At 38.5% G+C, this 27979-nt stretch overlaps 1 protein-coding gene across 1 annotated transcript; it reads right to left on the bottom strand.

The window, feature by feature from the left end:
* Window positions 1–13705: 13705 nt before the first annotated feature.
* LOC105060016 (CCG-binding protein 1) lies at window positions 13706–17446 on the bottom strand. Its single transcript, XM_010943568.4, has 3 exons — window positions 17145–17446; window positions 14317–14390; window positions 13706–14225 (listed from the first exon to the last, which is right to left on the bottom strand). The coding sequence occupies exons 1-3, from the start codon at window positions 17374–17376 to the stop codon at window positions 13911–13913; spliced, it is 621 nt and encodes a 206-aa protein (XP_010941870.1). The 5' UTR covers window positions 17377–17446; the 3' UTR covers window positions 13706–13910.
* Window positions 17447–27979: the final 10533 nt, after the last annotated feature.

Genomic DNA, 27979 nt, shown 5'->3' with positions numbered 1-27979 from the left:
TGCTAATCGGCATATCTGCGGCCCTTCTCTCATTGCTCCCTGTTGGGGGTATTTTGGCACTATTCGAATATGTGGGGTACCAGCCGAAGACGTGGAGAAAGACTTCGGAACCGTGCCAACTACTACTCATCAGCTCCTGCATCATTTGAATCTGACTGAGGCATTAATTATCTCTTTCTCTCTCTTATTTCATCTTCCTATGGGCATCACTACAGGACAAAAAAAACAGAGGACAGACAAAAAATGATGGGAAAGGGAGAGAGGGGGAGAGGATGCTCGAGCTCTCCCCCCGCATCTAGCTTCAACCTGTAAATTTCTGTGCTCTCCACACGCGACCAACCTCACCTCGGCTTCAGCTATACCGAAGTCAGATCTTGACGATCCAAAGTCAGATTGCCAAATCTCAAATGCTGACCCAAGGGATACCATGGCTCAGACTCCTCCTTCAAGGATCTTTAGCTAATCCTTACTCCTAATTATATGTCACCCTAGTAACTATGACAAAATATTTCAGAGAAAATTAATCCCCTTATGGTCCCACCAAACCATGGCACTGTATGGTGGGTCATGCCCCTCCGAAGTTGTCTGTAGACAAGCCCCAAGTTCTCTTTCGTGTACCCAGCTTCAGCCGGCACTGAGGCCATCTAGGCATAATTATCTATGCACCGAACCTGAATTGAACTTCCCCCTCCTTTCTCTTGTCCCATTTGTCAGTACATAATAAAAAGAGAGAGAGAGAGAAGGAGGGAGAAAAATGGGTAGCTCAAAAGAAGAGAAGTTGGCCCAAATAATCCACAACTTTATTGAATCAGATGTATCATCAATGCCCACTTCCATCCCATCCTTCCATTAGCATCAGAACAATACAGAAAGGAAGAGAGGAAAAGGTGAGGAGAGAGAAAAGGTGGCAGAGAGAAAAAAAGGAGAAAATGCACCCATGAATCCAGCCTCTGTTCGTGGATGACTGCCCCCCTATGCTCGTTTGATTCCCACCTCGGCCTATGGGCTTTGCGATGGCTTTGGCCTTCACACTGGCTATCGATTCCAACATCGACTTCTAACCTCTGGCCTAGATTGTTGGCCCCCAAGAGGCCTCATAATAGTCCTGTCACATCATCTCATTTAAAAAGGGCAATAGCCATTGATAAAGCTAAGTAAGCCCTATTCTCATCTCCTGATTGTCAACTCAAACAATTAACGAAGGTGGCTCCCACTTGCTATGAGATGACACCACTCTCTAGTCTTTGTATAATCAAAGGGTAAGACGTGATTTTCAAGAGCATCATGACGGATAAAAAGATCTTTTATGGCCTTTCATCTTTCCAAAGCTCTAGACACAGCTATAAAAAGATAAACAGAGAATCCCAAAAGGTACGCCTCATCTCCTCTTCAAAAATACTCGCTCTTTCTCTTTTGTTGCGAGAAATCTGATTTGAGCATCGAAAGGTCCCCACCGGAGATGGCTCCGATGGGGACTTTTTTTGCAGATCCGATCGCTATCGACTCGTCGGACTTCGTCATACTCCAGCACCTTCGATCCGGGATGAATTTCATCCGCAATACTCCCCCATCCAAGTCGCTCAGCCAATCCACCTTGATTCCTCTCAAAAACTTGGCCAATTAATTGCCAAAGATCAATTTAGAGAAGGAACAAGGGGAGGAGAGAGGGATTGGGAGTGAATCGAGAGAGAAAAGAGAGAAGAATTAAAGAGATGGAAAGATAGGAATTGATCGATTTTGAAGGGAATCAATTGAAATGCTCAAAGGGTGAGGTCAATGGGGAGGATTTGGCAATGATAGAGATGATCGGGGAGGGGGAGAGGAGGATAGAGACATGGCAGATAGTGAGGGATGTCATAACAAAGCAGAAGGTGGCGGTGTTGAAGTCCAGTAGGGTCAAAGAGAATCGTTGAGGGCACTAGATTAGTTAATTGGGATGGCGGTGCAGAAGTTGACGGTGTTGAAGTCCAGTAGGGTCAAGGAGAATCGTTGAGGGCGCTAGATTAGTTAATTGGGATGGCAGTGCTCGAACGCTTCAATTGCAAGGCTGAGTCTAAGCGTGACCTGAGGTGGCTAGAAGTTTGTGTGGCATCGTATGATTGGTCTCGTGTACTGCTGAGTTGGTATACTAGGTGTAGGATTTAATCTCTTAATCATGGCATGGTGATATGAATGCCATTTGTAACTAAGCTAAACTACTGTAGGGTTAGTGTGGACTATACGCACATAGTTATGAATGAATCTAGTAATTTTTATATTTTTATCTCATTGAGATATTAAATTATTTTTCTATTTTGATAAACACACGATATATTTGGCTATAGAATAAATGCAAAAGAGATGAGCAAATCTTAATATGATACAATTGAATAGAGATTTTATTTCATGACATAGGAATTTTTATATCTTTGCTTAGAAGGATAAGTGTATGAAATTATTTTTTATTTTTATCATTAAATTGTTCTTTCACTCTTTTTTATATGTTTAGAGATGTAGTAGAGCCAAAAACATGATTGGATAGGATAAGATCTCTGTTTCGTAAAATAAAAGCACTTGACATGCTAAATCATTATATCATATTTGCTTGAGACTTATCCCATTTGACTAAATAAGTTTATTTTATGGCTATTAAACTGTGTTTGGTAGGACATCCTCAAAATAATTTTGGAGGGTACCCCTCTTATTCTGCATAGCAAACATAACTTGAGGTACCAAATCATTAGTTGGTAAAAAAAAAAAAAGCTTGTCCCCAGTGTCCTTTGTTCTGGGCAAGATTTATGTGTATATTACATTCCATGATTTGCATTTGTTATGGAAAAGAATCTTGTGGTTATATTTAGTAATTTAAGTGAAATATTTATTTTTATTTATTTAGTTTCCTTTGAAAAAAGCAAGAAACGCAAGTTATAGATGATTCACTACTAGCAAATTATGTCATTTACCTTGCATAAGAAACAAAATTTTTCGTGCCATTTGCCAGTAATAAATCACAAAGCCTTTGCAAATCTAGAATCTGATACCATCTATAATGTTATGACCTTAGTGACTTAATGCATAGAAACTAAGAACGAGGAGCAAGATACCTACAAGATTACATGACTAAGAGAAATAAAAGCTAGAGATTTGACTGCAACTAAATGCATCAAAGATGAATATCTAAATATTTGATAGAAGATAAGCTCTAAAAGAGATTGAGAAGTTATTTGATAAGCTATTCAATAAAAATCATATTAACGATTTAGAATCCTTACTAGTTTCATTAATGATAGAAATATTAAGTATATACATAGGGTTAGACAATATGGGGTAAAAGAAGCCATGAAAAAAAGGAAAATAGAAAAGTCATGGGACATGATAAACTCCCTATGGAGGTTTGCAAGTGTCTAAATTACATCACAAGAACTCAGTTAACTTATTTATTTAGTAGGTTTTCTAAAACTAAGAAAATGCCTGCTTGATGGTGGAAAAGTATTATGGTACCGATTTAAAATAAAATGCAGTATTCAAAATTATTTTAACAAGTATGGTATTGAACTTATGGGCCATACTATAAAACTTTGAGAGAGAGTATAGAGCACAGATTGATGTTTGCCACAAAAATATTAGAGAATAAATTTGATTTTATACCAGAGGAAAATCGACTATGTGAGCTATTTTTAAAGCTTAATGGAGAATTATAGAGAAAAGAGAAAAGATTTGCATATAATTTTTTATTGATTTGTAGAAAGCATATGATAGAATTTCTAAATAAATTATATAGTGGGTATTAGAAAAGAGTTCCCTTTAGTTATATTAATATAATTGAGGACATATATAATGGAGTGGTTACTAATATGAGAAATACTGATAATAATACTAGAGAGTTTTCAATCATAATAGGTTTGCACAAGTCTTTAATTTTTTTGTACTAGTTTTAGATGAGCTTACTAGTAATATTCATGGCAATATTCTTTGATGCATACATTTTGCAGATATAGTCTTAGTGAATGAAACTAGGATTAGAGTTAATCATAAGTTGGAATTATAGATGAGTTCATTAGAATTTAAGAGTTTTAGGTTCGGTAAAACTAGGATGAAATATTTAAACTATATTTTTAAAAAAATTAGAAATAAAGATGAAAGTGCAGTGAAAATTGAGAATTATAAAATTCCTATAAGAGCGATCATTTTCAATATTTAAGGTCAATTATTCATAAGGAATAGGAGATTGAAGAAAATATTATCCATAGAATTAAAATAATATGGATAAAATATAGAAGTTCAACCAAAACTCTCTTACATTGGCAGGCCGAATTACTCTGGTAAATTCAATATTGAGAGCAATTCCGGTGTATTGGATGTCAGTTCTAAAAATTTTTAATTCTATCATCCACAATATCAACAAGATCTGCAAAGAATTTATCTGGAGAGATTGTCAAACTACTCAAGATCCTATAAGCAAACTAAAATACCTTGCTAGTTGGAATAGTATCAGCCAACCTAAAAAATATGATAGTCTTGTAATTATTGACATCAAAACAGTGAACGAAGTCCTCCTAACTAAATGGTGATGGAAGTTTTTCATAGAGTATGATAGACAATGGAGGAGCTTGATAAATCAAATTTACCAAGGAAGTCCCCTTTAGAACCAATGCAACATCTCCTTCAAGTTGCTTTCCCAGTATGGAAAGAAATACTAAAGGTCTTTAAATCTTCCAACAAAGCTCCTTCCCGATCATCGAGGATAGGAATCAGATTTTCTTTTGGTTCGATAACTAGATTGATGGAAACATCCCCTACAACCAGTTCCCTACATTATTCATGCTCAATACTAATAGAGACACAAGCTCAAGAGCTTTTCTCTCAAAGAACAATTTGTCAGCAAACTTCAGATCCCCAATGAATTCTTCGGCATTGGCAGAAATGCAATTATTATCCTCTCTCCTCAGCAAAATCACATTGATAGATAGCGTCGATTCAAGGGAATGGAGATGGACAGCAAGTGGAAAATTCTTTATTCGGAGTTTTTATCATCTTCTGAAGCATGATGGAATAGTCTCTCAAATTGGACTTATAGTCTGTAAGCTGCCTTTACCAAAAAAGATTAAAATCTTCATCTAATTGTGTTACCATAACAAGATCCTCACTACAAAAAACCTAAGGAAGAAAAGAGTTTAGGGACCAAAATCCTGTCCGCTGTGTAACAACCATTCAAAGTCAATTGATCACTTATTCACATCATGCATGTATTTGCTTAAACTTTGGGAGTCAATTTCTCATGGATGCAATCACGGTGACCTACCAGATAATTTCAAAGACCTCTAGGAGCCATGGAGATCAAATGGGATTAACAGAGATGAGAACCAAGCATGGGATTGCCTAACAACTATTTTCTGTTGGTGTATATAGAATTAATGCAACAAAAGAATTTTCGCATTCGAGGTTAAAGCTTTTTCAGAAGTCAGAAAAATAGTTATCTCTCTGCTAAAAGAATGGACAGCAGAAGTAAAAAATGAAAACATTAAGCAACTTTTCTGTAGACCTTACACAATATAAGGGCTTACAAACCTCTGTTCTAATGGGACTAGCTGGAGCACTCCTCTAAATCTATTTTCTGAGTGGGAAACAAATGCTGAAATACTATTCTTCATGACCAGATAGGGTTTCTCAATATGAAAAAGTACCATCATAGATTTTGATATGTTATCTGCCACTGTTTAATCCTGTAAATCGCCTTTCAGCCATAGCAGGTGGTAGCAGAAAACTCTTCTCCTACTTCTAAATCTTTATAATGAGCGAGGAATATCATCTAATGTCCTCCATTTGAACCTTTATATCGAGTGAGGATTATTGTCTAATGTTCCTTTTAGAGGTAAAAGAAGCAGGATTGGCCACCAGCGATCAGAGGCTCAACGCAAAGTATCGCATGAATGGTCGGAAGAAGTGCACAAGAGTTCCAACAGCTTTCATAGTATGATCTGTAAAGAACTCTTTGCAGGTCTGCAATAGGTCTGTACATATTCTTCGTAACAGGTCTGTAAATAATCCTTCTATCATAGGTCTTTCAAGTCATAATGGGGAGGGGTTTTTGTAATGGGCTTTGGTTCACAACACCATCTGATGAGACCACATTCTAGTGTGTGCGCCTCCATTCTTACAACTTACTATTACTATTTTAATTAATACATTAATTGCTGGTGGAAGCATCTTACTTCATTTTCTCAAATAAAAATATAGAAGTTCAACCAAAATGTTATATGATTACAAAATACTTGCCAAGTTGAATGAAAAATTTTATAAGATACTCACATGACCATCTATGCTTTATGGTATAAAATGTTGCATAGTTAGAAAATACATACATAAGATAAATGTGACCAAGATGAAAATATTGAGACAGATATATGGTGATACAAGAAAAGATAGAACAATAAATATAGTCGTTCATAAAATGATTGTAATAGCATTAATTGAGAATAAATTTTAAAAAAGATAACTTGAATGATTTGGCACAAGTTGGCTAAGGGATATGTCAATACAAAAGAGTAATTTGATACATATAAAAAGAAAGATGAGTAGATGTAAGCTGGAATCACATAAGATAAACTAAGAAGGGTGGATTTGATTTCGCTATATTTTTTATAAAGTATGACCTTAAGCAAAGCAGAATGGAGGAAAAAAATTGACCTCAACTAGTTCCAGATTAAGGTTTAGTTGGGATGAGTTAAGTTAACCCATTATATGAAATGGTTGGCTTTATTTAGCTCCAATATTACTAAATTAGGAAATTGTTGCATCGATTTATAATAAAATTATAGCCATTATATCTAGAGAATATTTAAATATTTTAAAAGTTGCTACAGCATGACACGCACAAAGGCTTATTAAAGCCACAAATGCTAATCTAGCAATTTAATAAACAACCAATTTTTCATTTATAGTAATAAATTTATGAGTTGCGCCAATCTCCTTGTGGTGCATATGATAGAACTTTTCATGTGTGTATGATAGGAGTTTTGCAGTCTTCCTCGAAACCTTTTGTACAGGTTTTATTTTTTTGGTTTTTTCATAGGCATGAAAGATTCATCGTCAGCTAGTTTCGAAGTCAAATAGCTGAATAACTATTATCATACTCATTTTTAATTGTTTAATAGAGTAATGTCATCTAGGCATTGGGTGGCATATATTTTGATAAGAAATTAAGATCTGATATTGGAATGGTCAAAAATTGGATAGTTTGCATAAGATGAAATATTGCATATATTTTCACTGCTTGAAGCAGAGGCTAAGAATTTTTAAATTACATGGATTTTCGACTATAAATAGTTTAGATATAGTAAATCATATATTTATCTTCAAATTTTGGTAAAAAAAATAGAACTCCACAAAAGTTGCACCAAATGTAACTTAAGTAATACTCCATTTGAACATTTTTTTTTCCAAGTTGACTTCTTATTGTTCTCTCCGATGCATGCACTGTCACGCCCTCCGAACTCAACACTTGAATCAGCCATATGATACGATCGCACGAACCTTAGAGCGATATCCTAAAAATCATATAAGACCTAAATAAATATAAATTTAAATAATTCTAAATAATCAAATAAATACCAAACATGTAAACAGAGTCGATCCTCCAAATCAAATAGTAAACTTATTCAATTACAATTATTCAAATATTCAATGATATCAGAAACTGAACTAGCTAAGATACTAAAAATTTTAATTCTCGAGCCTCTCACCCAACCCATCTGAACTAAGCATCCTGTGTCTTTGAAAAAAAATAAAAATAGAGATATGAACTTTTCCAGATCAGTAAGAATCACTATACATCTACACCAATAATCATAATATAAGTTAAAAATACCAATAATCAATAAAACATAATATCTCATACCAAATATCCAAAATAACTCAAATAATCATATCATTAAGTATCAAATATTTATCTAATCAAAAGAGATGTGTCATCATAAGTCAATAGATAAATCTTTTACTCATCATTAGTTTCATGTCTTGTTATCGTTTTTCTTATCATAATCACAGACTTATAAATCATTTTCTTTCCGACTTTGGACTAACCAAGATCATGCCTCAATCTCCATCTGATCCAAATGTCTTGCTTAAGTTATAAAGATTGTCCCAGACTTGAGCTCTTGACGGGCTGTCCTAGGATGAGCTCCTGACCGGCTATTCCACTTATGAAAGTTCGTGGAGACTGTCCCAAACATAAGCTCCTGACAAACTGTCTCAGACATGAGCTCTTGATCGACTGATCCACGTATAAACTCGTGATGGCGATCCCAGGCATAAGCTTTTGGCGGACTGCTCCATATGGCGAGACTAGTCCAAATCATATTTTTTCCATCCAACTTACATATTGATTTCATCATATCATTTCAAATTTATAACGTGGTTAGGATAAATATATCGTATCTATATAATCATATTCTCAATCATGATATGTTGGTGGATGTCTGGCTAGGACACCATTTTTCAGGATCTTTTCGATACCGCACAATGCAACAAGAAGAAAGAAGAAATAAAACAGAAACAATCAAATATGTGGATCAGCCAAAAAAGGGCTCACCTCCACGGGACATGCAAACTTTATTATGAGAAAAGAAAAAAATTATAAGAGGAGATCACACCCTCAACCCTCGTACACTCAATCTCTCCTTAACGAAAAACTCTCCCTCACAAAAGCTCTCTCCCTAGGAAGACCCCCTTGAACCCCTAAAGCGACCGTTGTCCGCTATCTAGAAGCCCTGCTCCTACTCCTCTCGAGCTGTATCACCTCTGTTCTCGGGTTTTCTGCCGAATAATGGGTTCTTCACCGATCAAAGCTGCACACAACCACTTTTGTTCATGGAACAGAGCCTTTTAAAGGCTTAAATCCATGAAACAATAGGAATAGGGACTCCTACGGCACCCAAAAAACTCTCAGAACTGTCGAATCGTGACCGATAGCTCCTTAAGCCACCAGATCGCGCACCGATCCACGGAATAATCCATGGACTATGGGAAATACTAAGAAACGGTGTCTGATCTACGATGGACCGTGAGAAACCGAGGAGAAATGGTCTCGCGGTCCACGCGCCCGCCTGTGCACCATTCGGTCCACCATGGACTGGGATATCACGTGCCTGCCCCCGCGCGTGTGCTTGGGCCTGGGCTGCACCCATGCGCGTAAGCTCGGGCCTGGGCCGCATCCCCGCACGAGCGCCCAGGCTTGGGATGCACTCCATGCACTGGGCCGCGATCTGTGGCCAGATCGTGTGCTGCCGCATGCGGCTGCACCACCGTCGCTCCATCGATCCTCTGTCGCTTCGGACTTCATGCCAACTTCAATCGAGCATATCTCGATCATCCGAACTCTGTTTGAGATGATCATAGGCTCGTTGGACTCCGTTCATCGTCGCATACCTCGTTGTAGGCTCAATGTAGACTGAATCTTGAGGTATCAAATCCTAACAATCTTCACCTCGACTCGATATTCGGCTTTTTCCTAACTCTGAAAGCTTCTGGATCTCCTTGTCCCCATGCCTTGGGGCAATCATCTGCTGATAATAGATGGGCAGACATGGGAGTCAAGCCAGACCGCTCGATCCCATCTCCATCGTATGCTGTTCTCCTCCTAACCTGAGATCTGCTCGGGATATCATTCTGTGGTAATAGGAATCTCACCTTGCGATATCACCTTTCATCCTCTCGAGTCTCACATCTCGTGCCCAATCCACCTCCACCTTGCTCTGGGCTCCTCCCGGCTCCTGAAGCTCCACCTCACACTGGACTCTCTACCAGGTAGTAATATCCTCTTATCCTCTTCTTCCCTTTCAAAATAATCCTATCGCCACGTAGCACCTCAGGATTTCTCTACCAGCTACCGTCCTGTAGCCTCTCAAAGTCAGTCTACTCAGTGAAATAAGATTCCATCTGAAATCAGATATGTATCAGATCTCCCCCAATCTCCTCACTGCACCATCATGTGTCCTCCAGCTGATCATCTCAATATCTCTGATCACATAGCTCGATCCATCTGATAGATAAACGGTGCCTTCACTGTTCTTCAGGGAGTCAAACTGCTCCTCTCTACAATATACATGATAGGTGCATGCAGAATCTAAAATCCACTGCTGGAAAGAAGTAAATACCTCATCAGATATCTCCAGGACATCTCCTTCTAAATCGCTACTGGCCGTCGCTGCAGTAGCCCTCATCTGATCTCTGAGTTGAAAGTAATCTCTGGCTAGATGCCCCAACTCGTCATACTAGTAACATCTGATCTTGCTCAAGTTCCTCATTCTGGACTTGGACCGCCCTCGTCGCGATCTCCTATCGCTGTCTACCACCTTCTGCTCCTCCAGAAACCACCAAAGCTGAGCTACAGCCGTTTGAAGTCAAAGCTGGATTCTCCCTCCTGAGAACTTTATTCTGGAGACTTACCACGATGACCTCGTCAATCTTGATGGTGCCTTTCTCCACTAGAAGAGCAGTCACCAAGGACTCATACGAAGGAGGGAGTGACACTAGCAAGACCAGCACCCTGGTTTTCTTCTCAACTTTTTCGCCAATGCTGAGGAGGTCTGTGAGAATTTTTTGGAAGTGGCTTGATGCTCCTATACGCTCTGTCCCCCAATCATCCGCAGCTAGTAGAACTACCTCCAGAGGAAGAGAGTGTTGGTGAGAGATTTTGTCATGTATAACTCTTCGAGCTTCGACCACAACACCATTGAAAAAGTCTCGCCAAGTACATGGATCACCACCTCATCTGCAGGTACAAGCGGATCATACTCACTGTCTGCATCTGGAGCCTCCTCCAATCCAGCACCTCCATGGTCGTTGGCTTCTCTTCGCACAAGAGAGCATCGATCAATCCTTGTTGGATGAGCACGTTCTTCACCCTTGTCTGTCACAAGGAGAAATTGCTCTTTTCATCAAATTTATTGATCTCCATCTTGATTGATCCTATCTTCTCCATCTTCAATCTTGCTCACCACCGCTGCAATCTGCATCTTGATACTGCCTCGCTCTGATACCACTTGTTGGTGGATGTCTGGCCAGAACACCACCTCTCAAGATCTTTTCGATACCGTGTGTCACAGCAGGAAGAAAGAAGAAATAAAATAGAAACAATCAAATACGTGGATCAGCCAAAAAAGGACTCGCCTCTATGGGGCATACAAATTTCACTATGAGAAAAGAGAAAAATTATAAGAGAAGATCACACCCTTAACTTTCGTACACCCAATCTCTCCCTCACAAAAAATTCTCCCTCATAAAAGCTCTCTCTCTAGGAAGACCCCCCTAAACATCTAAAGCGATCGCTGTCCACTGTCTAGAAGCCCTGCTCTTGCTCCTCTCGATGCCGTGTCGCCTCTGTTCTCGGGTTTTCTGCCGAACAATGGGTTCTTCGCCGATCAAAGCCGTGCACAACCACTTCTGTTCATGGAACAGAGCCTTTTAAAGGCTTAAATTCGTGAAACAATAGGAATAGGGACTCCTACAGCACCCAGAAAACTCCCAGAATCATCGGATCATGACTGGCAGCTCCTTAAGCCACTCGATCATGCATCGGTCCACGGAATAATCCATGGACAGCGGGAAACGCCGGGAAACAGCGTCCAATCTATGGTGGACTGCGAGAAATAGAGGAAAAATGGTCTCGCGGTCCACGTGCCCGCCTGTGCACTGCCCAATCCACCATGGATCGGGATATCACGCGCCTGCCCCCACGTGCGCGTGCGCGTGGGCTTGGGCCGCACCATGCATGTGCGCCTGGGCCTAGGCCGCACCCCCGAGCGAGCGTCTGGGCCTGGGATGCATTCTGCATGCTGGGCCATGCGCCACCATTGCTCCACCGGTCCTCCACTACTCCGGACTTCGTGCCAACTTCAATCGAGTATATCTTGATCATCCGAAATCTGTTTGAGGTGATCTTAGGCTTGTTGGACTCCGTTCGTCGTTGCGGACGTTGCTGTAGACTCAATGTGGATCGAATCTCGAGGTATCAAATCCTAACATGATACACATGTGTAGTTAATATATAATATATTCATGCTAAAAAATTATATCATGACTAATAGCATTTCAAACATAACAAATCCATCAACATTAATCCAACAGTCCAAAACAACGATACAATTTCAACAATAAAATAGTGTATGTATGTGTGTGTGTGTATATATATATGGTGATTATATACAGGGATTTTTACCTCAATCAGTGATAAATTGAACTCACTAAATTATATTCTAGATGTCAAAATCCTACTTGATGTCTTTCTGTCTGATGGATTGCTCTCATATATTTTTAAATTAATGTTACAAAATAAATCAAATTAGTTTTTTAGAATCCTCTATCAGAGTTCATCGAGTCCTACCCCCCATTTCAAAATTTTTTCCTTTTGAATTCTCCATAATCTATCTGAAGAGAATAAATAAATAAGTAATTAATTAAATAATTTATTTAATTATTATAAATCAAAGAAGAGAAAGAAGAATTCTTCTTCTTCTCTTCTTCTCTTCTAAAGCATGGGTTTTATCCTCCACTTCTACCTCTTCCACACCCAGCCATGGAAGACCGAGGGCCGGCCAGCAGCTCTCAGTGGTGGCGAAGCCGCAGCCCCAGCGATGGCTCTTGTTGGTGGTTGTTGCTGGCGGCAACTGGTGGAACAACAAAAAAAGGACTGCCTTGTTTTGAATAAAAATAGGTGGCTTGCCGTTACTCACCGGTAACGAGCGAGCAACTGAAAAATAAAAAAAAAAAAAAAAGAGGGAAGGGAGCTTACCTTGCTCGACGGCTAAAGAGAACTCCAGCAATCCTTTTTCCATCCACAACATATGGAGAATACCTTGAGAAATCCCTCTAGATTCTCGATGATCTCCCAATCAATCCATGGTGAGGGCCTAAGGGGAGGGGAAGAGGGCTTTATAGATGGGTTTCTAACCTAATAGGGACTCCTTTCTGCCTCGATCTTGATGGAATCGAAAGGAAAGAAGATTCGGATTAGGAGTCCTCTTCCTTCTTTAATCAGGGTCTTCTTCTTCCTTTCCATCATGAGTCTTTGGCCTCACTCATTTTAGACCGGGTCCAAAAGCCCACATTAACTGGACTATTACACGCACCATGAACTGGAGTCTTCTTTCTCTTTTAATCGAGTCTTCTTCTTTTTTCCGTTATGAATCTTTGGGCCCACTCATTTTAGATCGAGTCCAAGAGCCCAAATTAACTGGGCTGTTACACGCGCCTCATTCAAGAAAAACTTCTTGATCATTTTGAGGAATACTTTTGTACGTACTCATAATTCCATCAATCACGAACTACTTAACATTCTTTTTAACACCAGATCTTTTCAATTACGTAGAGACAAATGCTCTTTTGTTGTTTTGTGAAATAACAAATGCTTAACTAATAAAACAATCCTTAAAACCAATTTAAGAGCCAGGGTGGCCACATAGTGAACAATCTTCAATGTTCAAGATTTGCTTTGCAAATCCCACTAGACATTATCAGCAGGGACAGGAGGCCCAATAGACTCAAACACAGACACATATTCTAATTTGAACAGAAAAAACTTGATCAAACTTCCAAGTGCTATGGGTGATGATCACCAGAAAGTAACAACCAAGTATATCATTCATAATAATTCACTAGGTCGAGGACGGTACAAAACAAGACATTTTCATTCTAGATGCTGGACCAACCTGAATCCGCAGCTGTAGAGTTGCGCACCAAAATAAATTCATATTAGCCAGATAAGGTAGCCTTTATACAGAAAACAAAATATTACCTGGTTTTCTGAGCACTTCACATGAAAAATATATACTCACTACCTCTCTAGACCCACAAGGACCCCAACTTTAAGAGGCAAAAACATATACATGGACAAGTTTATATACAATGATTCAGTCACTAACACAAGGAACACTTCAATCGGTTTCATGATCTGGGGGTTGTGTATACCATGCAGGAAGTCTACCCCTCCTTCTAAGAAGCCTGGTGAAAGGAGAGTCCGGCATTCTAGCTTTTTCTTCTTCTTCCAGCTCTTCAGCGGTCTTGGGTAGTCCATCAGGCACAGGGAAAGGTCTTTCCCTTTGTGTCTCTGATTTTAATGATGTGGGATTTCGGACTTCTTTATCTTTCTTCTTCTGCATTGCTGTGATCCCATGTAAACAGTCGATTAGGGACTTCACTCCACCAGCTTGCCTCACCAGCTTCTCCACATCTTCTTTTGGCATCTCCTTCTGTAATCAACCCAGGAAAACAAAATAAATGAAGAGCCACGATGAGGTCACAATCACACAGAACATTCCACAACTTGGCAACTGAAGTTACCTCGAGATCTTTAAGTTCGAAGTAGGCCCTCCAACAGCTGTAGGACTCATCGCCTTCAAGTGTTGAGCAGTAATCTGAGGAGCAAAAGATAAACAATAATCGCTAAAATTGGGAAAATATTATTTTGTAATGAAACATGAAGAAGACAGGAGACTTTTAAGGAAAAAAAAATCCAAGGAATCCAGATACAAGAAAATTACTGTAATATTATTTAGTAAATGCTCAGCTAATTTATTGATTCCTTCGACCGCCAATGGTTTGTTTAACTGATCTCTTGTCAGAAGCCTTGGACCTAGCTTAGAATTCATACCAATGACTTCTCTATCCATAAGTTTGTATAGAAGCTTCACAAAAAATTATTTGCTCTGATTAGATCCAAAGTAGATCCGCTCGAGTATTAAACTGCCATGGTATCTTATGGTGTCGTACATGTAAATGTAGCAGAAGATATTAAAAATATGGTTAGCGTATAAATATACATTTTCAAAATTTGAATTTTATATTGTTCCATAGGATGCCTTTTGCGTTGTTTGGTGCATATATGGTGTTAGCCTATGTAAATATATACAATCTACACGTGCTTTCCAAGAAAAACACTCAGTTCAACTGTTGCTCAAGATTGATATAAAGGCATCTTATTGGTGTAACAATATATAAACGACATTCTGACATGGCTATGACATTTTAGGCTTCAAATTCTGATATTTATTATGATGCCATTTCCTCACTACGCCCTTCATATCCAGGTACTGACTCTGCATTTTCAAAAATATCCTAATGTCTGAGCTCAGTTATAGTTAACCAGAGGAAATGTAAGTTAAACAGGTCTACATCAATCTGCAGAGCACCCTGTGTAACTTGATTCCTAACAAACTATGGCAGCCAAAATTATGATCATCAGAAGCAAGCAATTGTGAAAAAATCCTCTTTTTTCTCTTTTTGAGGGAATAAATTAAAGGTCTGCTTTTATTCTAACATTCGGAGAGGTCTTAGGGTATATATAGCATGTGGATCACCTCTACATGTATCAGAGACACAGCTATGAATCAAAGAAATTAAGAACTGAGGAGGTGCTAGAGTAGTCTCTCACTCCTCATTATAGAACGTGACAAAAACACATGATGGCAATCCATGCGTCCAGATAGAAACCCACTCATATAGATCTGACCGAAACTTGAAATCTACTAAAAAGAGAAGTAAAGCCAAAAAAATGGTTCTGCAAGCTTCAATTTGCTTAGATCGAAGAGTAAATAATAACTATGCCGATGAAGCTTGCCTCATCAAGTTTAATCTTGCATGTTTTGAAGGTTCCAACTCCTTTTAAGTTTCTAATTTAACATTGAGCTGTTATCTGCTAATCTTCCAAGATTGAAAGGTGCCAGTTTCTGACTTTGAAAAGTAATCAACTTCTTGTTTTTTAGGCTTCCAACAAATTGATTCTTATTCAAAATACTGCTTCATGTGGTGTGATGGAAAAACTCCTTATTCTTTCGGTTCCATTTCTCTTAAAGAAAAAGGTAGTGTAGTTCCAGAGTTGTTTAAAAAGACTTCTCCACTTCCTCAGAAACCTCTATCATCTTGAGAAGCATGTTCATTGTTCAAAGACAAGGATTTTGAACTTAGTTCCACACCAACTTGTAATTCATGTAGTACAATGGTGTAATGTGATGCATACGTGCAGCCTACATGCATGATGCATTCATCACATTCCTAAATTTGTTTCCCCAGCTTGACTACTCTATTAGCTCAATTAGGAATGCAATTACATAACTGCGGATATGCCGTACATTACCGACGATGTATTCCACTTCTGGCTCGATTGTGCTAAACACATCTGGGTTAAAGTTTATCCGCTGCTAAAGAAAACATAGACAGCAATCTTGGAGCAACTAGAGCCTATCTAGCAAAGACATCTACAAGCATTGTATGATGCATGTCCAGATGGTGTGGAGTGCGCTCAAAGTCGAACTTAGGCGACATCTATACATCATGCAGTGTGCACTGTACGTCAATACTATTACAGCATCGGCATAGTTAATATATTGGATAAAAGAAGTGCAAGAGATGACAAAACTAACAGAACCCCCACCATTCTAATACCTAGAACATGATTTGTTTGTCGACAGCTCAACATAATGCAATATAATCTTTTTCTTTTTTACTCTTTCTATATGTCAACAATATCTGTCTATCTAATATCAATGTTGTACCAGCTTCATCAGAGTTCATAAATTGCACAATTGAAAAGTGTAAGAAAAGCAAAGTTAAATACAATTCATCGATCTCCTCCAATCTGAAACACCCTTGCAAAACTCTGTTCTTATTCACAATATCTCACTTTTTAGCGCTGCTTCTTGTCAGTCATTAAAGATCTCCATCCTTTAACTATCACTTTGTCCTGGAGAGAGTGCTAATTTTCCTAATCCTCTCTTTAAATTCTGATGCATCACCGTGATTTTTCCCTTTTTTTAATACTCTCTTTTATTCGCATAACTCTCTCTCTCTCTTTAAACTCCCTCCCTCCCTCCCTGTCTCATAACAGGGGAGGTTGACATCATAAGAAAATTGGGTTCCTTCTCATACATCTACAATTAATTTCTCATGCAAGATTGGAGGAAAAAAAATTATGATAGAGTGAAAAATAAAGAACACCAACATAGCTCTCAAATCATATCCCAGAACCAAAAAAAAAAACAAACAAAGTTGCATAACACACCATAATATATCTCAAATCATTAACTCAAAAACATAAAAGAAAAGAGGAGAACTGGAGAAGGGGAAAGGAGCAAAGGACTAAAATTTTAATCATAATATAAGCCGGGCAGTACCTGTGAGGTCGTTCTCGCATTTCTGCAAGAAAGAAGGCTCCTTGATCAGCCTGTCGATCCGGCTCCTGCTGAAGGGCTCGAGCTTGGGGATGGAGGCGTCGCTCCTCTGCGCGTTGCACCCCACGCTCGATCTCCGCGGCCGAGCCTGCGAAAGATCGACGGCGTCGGTCTCCACTAGAAATCTCGCAGCAAAAGAGGAAGATGGAACTCGGATAGCAACGGATCTCAGCATTTCTCTCTCCTTCCGCTCGCCCTCCCCCTTCTACCCCTTTTTCTGGTTTTGCGTAAGCAAGGCTTGGAACTATATACACGGATAGCGGGAACAGTGGGCTAAAACGGATAAGGACTGCGAGCGCACTTAGTTTTAAACGATATTCTTCGGGTCCAATACTAGTGCCGAAATCTGGGCCGTAGATTCGCGAAGAAGAAGGAAAGAAGGTGGGGACGAGGAAAACTGCTGGCGTTGCTATCGGTACGCTGTGGACGCCGTCAAGCGGATTAAACTATTCGGCGCCCGCAGGGAGGCATGATGATGCGCTGACAAATAACCGGCCTCGACGGTGACGCCAACAATGGGCGGATTGGATGGATTCATGGATGGTAAGGACGGTGGACCTGGTGTCCGTATAGAAAATTCTGTGCGCTGGGGTAGGAGGATGGTGTTGTCTTTTTCCTCCGACGGTACTGCTGATGACGCGCTAAACAGGATCCCGAAACCGACCCGAGATAAATCTAATAAAATATTAAATTTGATTTGAATATTAAAATTAGATCGAAAGTTTTAAATATAAATTTTTATATTTTTATATTAATATATTTTTTAAGAATAAGAATGTAGGCGACCTTTGCTCTGTAACATATTATCTGTTTCGGTCACGGCTGTATCTTTTAAAAGGTGTTTCGTGGAAAAGAGAAGGTTTCATTGGTTATATTTTCTTTTGATTTATATTCGATATAGAGTCACAAATATTTTTTTATTAATAAAAATATTTAATAATTTAAAAATAATATATATTTTTTTAATTTTAAATTTTAATACAAACGCCGCTAAGTATGGCTGTCTACTTCACTCTTTTCATTTTAGTTTCTAATAACTATTTGTTTCTTCTAAGTTTCCAGGCTTGCATGGGTTGCTCTTATCATAAAAGCTAGTGCATATGTCACAATCACTCATATTATAATGGGACCCATTGTCCCATTTATTAGTTGTGCTTATCACGAAGCTTGTCCGTAAGTCAAAATCATCATAATGGGTATCTAGCTTTTTATCTCAGCCGGTCCAACCACTTCCTTACTGAAATTATGCAGATGAAGGGACCGTAGGTTTTTATTTCAACTGCTGCAACCACCTTCGTACTGATATTATGCAGATAAAGCTGCCATTTGGGCATTCAAAACACTCTGCACCTTTAGAGAAGATAAGATCAATTTTATGGCATCAGCAATAACTAAGGGAGATGTTTGTTGGAAGCAGGAAGATACACTTCCATCTAAGCTTAATTATTTATTAATGATAGATGCTTATGGGTTTTATTTTATAAGGACCTGAATCTGTTTTTTTTTTCTTGGAATGTACCAAAGAAATCCATGAGCCTATGATATGGATTTATCTAAGCATATAGAACCCAAATATGCTTTTATTTTTGGAGCATGCACTCAATGATGGTCACTTTATCTTAATTAACATAAAATCATAAACTGACAAACCGATAATCTTTGAAACAGTTTAACATATAACTGGCTCATATTTTTTATTACTTTTTTATTTTTATAAATAAGTATTTTAGTTAATAAATCTTGAACTCAATGTCTGGTAATAGTTTCAAATTATTATATTTGTTGATATTTTAATATTTCAATCCTAACATATGTATCTCGAAAAATGTTGAAGCTATTCAGATTTTTTATATTTTGGCTGAGATAAATGCAAATCTTTATTCATCCTCCTCTCACAGCTGATATCTCATCTATAAAAATAAGTGAAATTCTTGATCCAAACTGATAGATGCCACTCAGAGGTAGAAGGAAGCTTTAATATAAAAAAATATCACAAGCATTATGCTGATGCAGAGCATAATCCTCTACATACCATCACAAGACACTCCATTTGTCACTTTGTTACAAGAGCATGGCTCCGATTTGCTTCAATGTCTCTGATGGCCTTCTCATGCAATCTCACGCTGAAGCAGATGGAGATAAGCAAGCAGAACATGGGAAACTGGAAGCCCTTGATGACCACCACCCAGTCTCCTGTCTCGGCCGGGACACTGAGGTTGTGAGTCATGGCTTTTTCTAAATTTTGGGAGTGAACAATGGCAGCAGGGGTGTGAATGATCTGTAGATGAGAAGATGGGAAGCAGCAAGGATTGGTTTTCCTACATTTCCTTACTAGTTATGACTTGCAAGTTGACTCTGTGATATGACTTGCAAGTTGTATGTGCATTGACATGTATTATATGCATGTGCATCCACATATATTGCATGTGCATGCATGAATATTTGAACTTACATTACATTTTATTCTTGACTTAATTGAACCATTATACTCCTGTGCTCTCCTAAATGCTAATAAGGACTATGTGCATTGACATGTATTACATGTGCACCATTACCAATATGTGCACCAAATTTGTCCATTCATTTGAGAATAGGGGCACAACAGTTCAGCAAAGTTCAAAACAGACTGTTAGCAATCAAACATGTCAAAAAGTGGAACCTGTTTCTGCAAAAATGAGCATAAAAATTTTTGCAGACACCCCTCGGAATTTGAGTGCTATTTTTTCTGTTTTGCTGCATATATAGTCGTGCTATATACGAGAGTTATTTCAGTAGGCTGAGTATGGACAAAATTTTGTTTACAGGCATTAAAATGGGTTTCAAGTTAATAGCACATCATGTTCAGACACAGAATCTCAATTTCCTTATGTTCCTTCCACACCTTTTTTGCCAACAAAAATATTTTTTCCAGCCCAAAAAATTTCTCTGACTTAAAGAACTTATTAAAGTTTGCAGTCCTACAATGGCAATGGAAAAAGCAGGCTGCGGAGCATAAATATACACTGGATTAGCAATTTTTTAGTGTGAATCTTTAGAGAGCTGGGGAAAAGAGAACAGAGGCAAATGAGCTTTGTAACACTGAGCCAAGCCAAGACTATTGATAGCAGACTGAGGAAGTGCTAAAGCAAGCCATTAAGATGCCTGCCTCTCTTTTCTTTTTCTCTGTTTTGGGCACTGGAGTTACTCAGGGACCAATGCTTTTATCAGAAATGCTTGGAGCCTAATACTTTTTTTGGCTCTCAGAGAGATAGAAGAAAAAAAGAAACGAACAAATAATCATGGTTCTAATTGTATGATCCTTTTAGTTCAGCAGCCGAATTAATCAGCTCAAGTTTTAGCCATTTGTAATCTTAGTGGAGTGCAAAGACTTTGTATCACAGTGCAATCTAAAGAAATTTTGGAATCTGTGACCCAATCCAGTGATATTTTCTCCTAGTTGTGTCAAATTAGTGCTAATTGGTGTGCAGAATGACACTTGCTATTCCAATTACTACTAGGTTCATTTCTTCTTTCATGACCTTTTATTATTGCACCCATGCAAATGCCCATGCTTGTGTCCTTCTGCACAGATATTTCTTTCTGATGATTTGATCACATGAACTATTTGTGTACGCGGATATCCTTAGCCCATGGTGTGGGGATGCCACCAATTAATAGGATCTGTGAATTGGCTTTGATTTGGTAATTAGCTCTTTTCTGTCTTTGTATGGCACCTAGCAATTTAAAATCATATTGTGGGAAAGGATTATGAAGGATGCATAAACATCATATGAAGAGATATAACCAAATTCTTGCATGCCATCTTTTGTAGCACTCAACAAGGGCCATGCATCTTTGGTCCTCATCCTATGCAAAAAATATCAGCGGTACCACTAATACATAATGATGCATTAATTTGCTAATTCTTTGGTTGCATCACAATGGAAATGGGAAACTCTGAAATGGAGTGTTAAGCTACAGGGCCTTAATTTCTTTCTCGAAACAAGACAGCTAGAACTTCTACAAAATTTTTTTTGACTGTTGCGGTCCGGTCAGTCAGGTTCATAAGATCGGACCAACTTCCAGAACGTGCTTATAGCCCGTGTCAGGCGTAAGACGGCTCCATCCACCTGTGAGGTATTGTCCGCTTTGGGCATCCCCATGGGGTCTCCGCATGACTTTATTCCTGTGGGCAGCTTTGTGGGCCAAAAGATGCCTCACAAAGGATTGGAGGATTTCGATATCTTATGAGGCGAGATGGCTTGATTGAACAATCGATGTAGGACTAAAGAATCTGCTCCCCTTCCACAATAGTGGCCCTCTCAATCAGGGGACCGAGCCTGTTAGAGAGAGATCTGTATGGGCCACAGTATTGTGGTCCAGTCAGTCAGGCTCATAAGGTCGGATCAGCTCTCAAAATGCACCCCGTAGCCCATGTCAGGCGTAAGGCAGCCCCATCCGCTTGTAAGGTATTGTCTACTTTGGACATCCCCATGGGGTCCCTGTTGGGAATAGTATCCCAAAGCCAATCGTCAGCCTGTTGACGGTAGTGCTCTTTCTTGTATTAGTATATGAATTATAAATAAATAAAAATTATTTTGATATTTTTCATCACAAATTGTTTCATCTTCTAATGAACTCCTGTGTTGTGGTGAAGTCCTTAGGACTATTTAGATTCGACAAAGGAGGATTTATCGTTTAGTCCTTAAATCTGTTCGCGACCAAATGATATGTTGTTATCAAGGATAACAACGTTTATCAAGCATAGGTCGTTGTGTGCCATATGGGTTGCTTGTCCTCTTAACCAAGGAATGTGGAGACACTGGTATGGCATACAGGTGAGATGTAAGGGTACATCTGCACTGAACGTGACCGACTCCGGAGCTATTTCTGCTGTCAAGATTTGCTCCGATGGGATATGGGTATAAATGTCCCTCCGACATGAGACCGCCACGGTGACTTGCAAGCAACTCACTGTACTTAAGCACTGGACTACCTGAATTTCTAATTCAGTGATGGAAGGCTGCTGGGTGTAGTTAAGTATTTGACTTGTCGGTGCGTGTGTCAAGATGGGATTGACCACTCCAGTTCAGGAGCTGTGTACAGTCGTGTTTCAATTTAGCAAAATCTTGACCAGGATAGTCCCAGTGAGGAGTCACAGAACTGTTTGAGTTGAGCACGATTCGGATAATCTAATCAGGGTTGACAGTTTAACCCTGAGTCGTCCTAAACACAGGGGTCAAAAGGATGAATTATACAATAACTATATTCACGTAGGTTCTGAGTGTTGCGATTGCGACTATTCGATCTATCCGAATATCGGGTACCATTGCTAGATGGTCACTTCGATTAGTACAGGAATTGGTTTCTGTGCTACCGGCTTAGGTTCGAACCTGCGGGGTCATACACATTAGAGATTCCTATCTGATCTAATGGTTGGTGAAGAGTCCTAATGCTCGTGAACTTTGAGTCCTATGTATCTAAAACTCTGTGATCGAGAATCAGGATTCTCTAATCATGAGTTTCACACATTTTGGGTACCGGGGTCAAGAGTCCCACCGGTTTGGAACTTTTCGATCAAGATTTCATATCGATGGACTTTGATGTCCGATTGCCCATCGGATTTGGACTCAGTATTTATGAGATATTTAATTAGTAATTTGATCGCTAATTAACTCAATTTGATTGAGTAATTATTTTTGGATCAAGTCCAATTGAATTGGATTCAGTTGGGTTTGACCCGATTAGGTTAAGTGTTGACCTAATCGCTAAGGTATTTTGATCACCGATTTGATCAGCGGTTAGGCTTAGTCAATTCTTGATTTGATTAAAATTTTATTAAGCCTAATTAAGTCTAATTGTGTTGGGTTTAACTTAGTCTAATTGTGCCTAACCTATTTTGATTAGGTTGGTTCAATTAGGTTGAAACCACCTTTTGAATTCTCTCCCTGCGCCACCTCACTCATCTGCGCCCATTTGAATTCACGAGAAACAACTTCTCATGAATTTTCTCTCACGAAGAAGCCTTCCATGCCCCTCCATTTGTGCGCCATTTGGGTGGATAAAGATGGTTGGTTGGCCATTCAAATTCAAATGAAGTTTGAATTTGAATGGGCAACTAATCCATGCACCACCTAGCCTTATCCATTTGTGCGCCATTTACTTTACACGAGAAAGAGTTTCTCGTGTAAACTCTCCATGCACAAGGGAGCCCACACCCTTCTCTTCTCACACCAAGAGTGGATAAGGATGGGTTGGTTAGCATTTGAATTCAAATTCGATTTGAATTCAAATGAGCAACCACCTATCTTTATCCTCTCACGCGTTTAAGACGCATCTTGTATTGTTTTAAAAGTGAGAAGAAGGTGGGGCGTGCGTACGATCTTATCTGAGAAAAAAAAGTGGCGTGAGGAAGCTTTCTGCATGATTTTGAAAAGTTTAAAAATTTCGAGAGGAAAGAAAAGAAAGAGAGTGGGCGCAGGCTTTTCTGAGAGTACCCTAGGGTTTCTGCCTAAGGTTCGGGAAGTGAGATAGTGAGCTACAAGTGTCGTGAGCCCACAGGATTTTAGGGAGAGCTTCATCAACCTCTTAAATACATCTGCTAACAATTTGGAGCATTCAAAGAGTCGATAGATCAAGATTGAAAGAGTTCGATCAACATCGGCCGTCAAAAGGGTTCTGCGACGAACTAGCATTCGTGAGGAGTCGATCAGATCAAGAGCTTCGTGTGGACGATCCGCAGAGGCCAGACATACTGTGTGGCTATGTTGCAATGATCAGATCTTCCCAACGGTGATCAAACCGTAGCGATCGACTATCTGCACGAAGGTAATGTGTTCTGAACACATAACAGTAAAATATTTACTGTAGAGAATTCAAAATTTCAAATTTAAATACATGCTATATATATCATATTTAGATCTTTATGTAAGATTAATATATGTTAATTAATTATATTAATTAATAATTTTTACTGTAAAATTATAATTTTAAAAAAGTTTTAAAATTATTGTTTTAGCCCTGTACTGAAATTCACTTCAAATAGTATTAGAGCAGGTTCTAAAATATGATATACATTTACATGCATAGATTAAGTAGTAATCTAAAAGTTTAAATTTAAAATTTAAATTTAAAATTTAAAATTCAAAATTTAAAATTTAAAATTTAAAATTCAAAATTCAAAAATTTGAAATTCAAAATTCAAAATTCAAAATTTATTTGAAATTTTAAATTTGAAATTCAAAATTTAAAATTCAAAATTTGAATTTCAAAATTTAAAATTTAAAATTTGAAATTTAAAATTTTGAATTTTGAAATTTAAAATTTGTTTGAAATTTAAAATTCAAAATTTGAAATTTAAAATTAAAAATTAAAAATTTAAATTTTAAAATCGATATATTTAGATATACTTGATCCAAGTAGTAAGTAGTCTAATTGGGTTGGTTGCCATGGTCGTCCGACCATAGGAGAAAAGTAAGATTTAAAGGCCCTCTCCTCCCATTCGATGGGGTTCTCCTATGGTGGTAGGGATGCCGATGCGATTATATCCCATGCAGATGAAGCAGCGAAAGGATTTAATTGTAAAGGTTCAATTGTAAAATTTATCATGAATGTGTTAGATTAGATCTAAAAGAATATTTATGATTTATTTTGATTGAGTTATTTTCTGTTATGTAATTAGCAATAGGATTGCTGTTTATGAAATGTGCTGATCCGTTTGTGAAATGAGTCAACACATTTGGTGAACAGAAAATAAAACCTTTCAAATTTGAAAATTATTTTCGAAATGCCAAATCCTGACCCATCAGCCCAAATACTTAATTAAAAGAATTAAGTGTTGTCTAGTTGGTCTAGAATTGTGAATTAAGACCTAAGACAATTGCATAAACTTGTGGGTCAATGGATTAGATGGATTAGATCCATAATTGGGTTAGACCTAAGATTAGCTTAAAGAAATGGACTAAATTAGAGTAATTGATCAAATATAATCAAAAGTTGAATTAGATTAGGTCAAGGACACTCTAGACTCAACTCCAATAGTTGTAGTTGAATGGGTCCATGTCTTTAACTAAACCAAGATGAACTTAATTCTTGGCTACGCGGTGGAACCCTATTTACTAAGTTGATCAAATTAAAACTAATGAACCGGTTCGTGTCTAAGGTAAGTTCGGCAGTCTGACAAGTGATTTTTAACTAGGAGCTACTCGCATTGATTCGATCTCTGATGAGTTAATGGCATATCCCTTCCACTGATCTCACTTACCTGGCCAACCTGGTGAGTTAGATTCTGATTAGATCACTTGGTGATTAGGGCTCACCCATATCATTAGGTAAATCAGTGTGACTGATTTAGGTGCTCCTAATGCCGGCTTTAATTAAATCTTTTTTAATCTGACTTGGTGAAGTCAGTGGGAGGATTGAAATTAGCTGGTTAATTTCTTCTCTTCTATCCTTTAATAAAATCCTCAAAAATTATTAGATCCCTAAAAATGATTAAGTTATAGTGATAACTAAGTCATAGCCTCCCATTAAGTGAGTGATAATGAGTCCATTAATTTAATAATCACTGGAGGCCCAAAGGCCTGGTGCTTATTGACTAATGAAATTATCATTCATAATATGATAATTTGGTTGAGTCTTTTTGATGGCGGTCAGGTTGGCCGACCAAAGTTGAGCTTGATCATTTATTGGTCTGATTCACCAAATCAAGTCATGTTAATGGTTGGACCTAACTAGATCTTTTCAGTGGAGGCCAAAGCCTACTGATTAGATTTTGGGGTAAAATTAATTACTAGAAGTTGTTTAGAGAAACAACTGGTTATGAACCTATCCATAGATGCACTTGGGTTGACCAGCCAAAGTTGGACTCGTGTGTAGTCTGTATGGATTCTAGTACCTACTAAGGAATTAAAGTAATTCCTCAAATTGGAGGTTGAGGCTACCAGTTCGTAAAAATATTGGAAGAAACTTTAGACTAAAGTCCAAGTATTTAGTATTAATAATTTATATACTAATAAAGATCTGATTTTTCTTTATGCAGCTATGGCCACTACCCTGTCGCTCCGGTCATTATTAGATAATGACAAGCTCATGGGATCTAATTTCGATAGCTGATATCGAAAATTAAAAATCATCTTTGAGCATGAGTGGATCCTTTATGTAGTAACAGATCCGGTACCTGAGGAGCCAACCCCAAATGCTAGAGGGACGGTTCAAGATACTTATCAGAAGTGGCTCAACGACCGCACCACCGTTCGGTGCATAATGCTGGCGGCAATGAATGATGAGTTCAGCTGCAAGTTCGAGAACGTCCAGCCGTAGGAGATGCTTCAAATGTTGAACGACTCCTTTGGCACGTCTGACGATGTTGAAAGGCACAAAACTAGTTGTGCCATTTTCAATGCTCGGATGAGGGATGGGACCTCAGTCACTGATCATGTACTGTATATGATCGAAATGATTGAGCGCCTAAGTAAACTGGGCTTTCCTTTGCACGAGCAGCACGGTAAGGATGCGATCCTTAATTCTTTGCCCAAGTCCTTCCTCCCCTTCCTTACTCATTTTCGGATGACAAAGCCTGCAGTGAACTACCACAGCTTGTTGGGGTTGCTGTAGAACTTTGAGAAGGACCACCAGCTCCATAAGGAGTCGGTGAATATTGTGGGAGGGTCTTCTTCTGGTCGTCGACCCTTTAAGAAAGTGAAGAAGAACAAGAAGAAGAAGAATAAGAAGGTGCAGCCGCATGCTGGGACGTCAGCACAGGGTCAGACCAAGAAGCGCAACCCCGACTTGAGCCAGGTGGAGTGCTTCTTTTGCAAGAAGCAGGGGCACTGGAAGAGAAACTGTCCTCTATACATTGTCTCTCTGGATCCGAACAGGCCGAAGAAGAAACAAGGTAATTATATGATAATACCTTGCAACTTTTCTATTTGTGATACTACTGCCTGAGTATTGGATACCGAAAGCTCTTATCATATCTGTAATTCGATGCAGGGTCTGCAGGTCAGTAGGAGATTTGATGAAGGCGAGAGGTTCCTGAACGTTGGAGATGGAAGCAAAGTTTCAGTTCTAGCTTTAGGAATCATGAACTTTGTAATCAATTCTCGTAATATAATTCTGAGTGAATGTCACTATTATCCAAATTTTTTATTAAATATTATTTCTGTAGGCCTTTTGGCCATGTACAGTTATGAATTTTTAATAAAAGAAAATGTTTGCAATATCATTTTAAATAGTGTTACAATGTTTGTTGGACAACTAAATAATAGAATTTACTTACTATCACAGCATGTTAATATGGTTCAAACCTCCGGTAAATATCCTAGAATAGATAATATGTCAGAAGTCTACCTTTGGCATTGTAGGCTAGGTCATATCAATAAGAACAGGATAAACAGATTGGCTCAAGAAAAAATTCTTGAAGTTGGTGATTGTGAATCACTTCTAACCTGTGAGTCCTGTCTTCTTGGGAAGATGACCAAATCACCTTTTACTAAAAAAGATGAGCGAGCCAGTGAACTCTTGGGTCTGATACATTCTGATGTATGTGGACCCATGAGCTCAAGTGTAAGAGGTGGATATTTCTACTTCATAACCTTCACAGACGATCTATCGAGGTATGGGTATGTCTACTTAATGAAGCATAAGTCGGAGTCGTTTGAAATGTTCAAACTATTCCGAAATGAGGTAGAAAAATAAACTGAAAAGTATATTAAAACTCTTCGATCTGATCGAGGAGGTGAATATCTTTTCAATGAGTTTCTGACATATCTTGGAGAGAATGGGATTCTCTCTCAGTG

Source organism: Elaeis guineensis, chromosome 6, assembly GCF_000442705.2.
Source record: "Elaeis guineensis isolate ETL-2024a chromosome 6, EG11, whole genome shotgun sequence".
NCBI classification, from domain to species: Eukaryota; Viridiplantae; Streptophyta; class Magnoliopsida; order Arecales; family Arecaceae; genus Elaeis; species Elaeis guineensis.
This window is presented reverse-complemented; position numbering and strand designations above follow the sequence as displayed.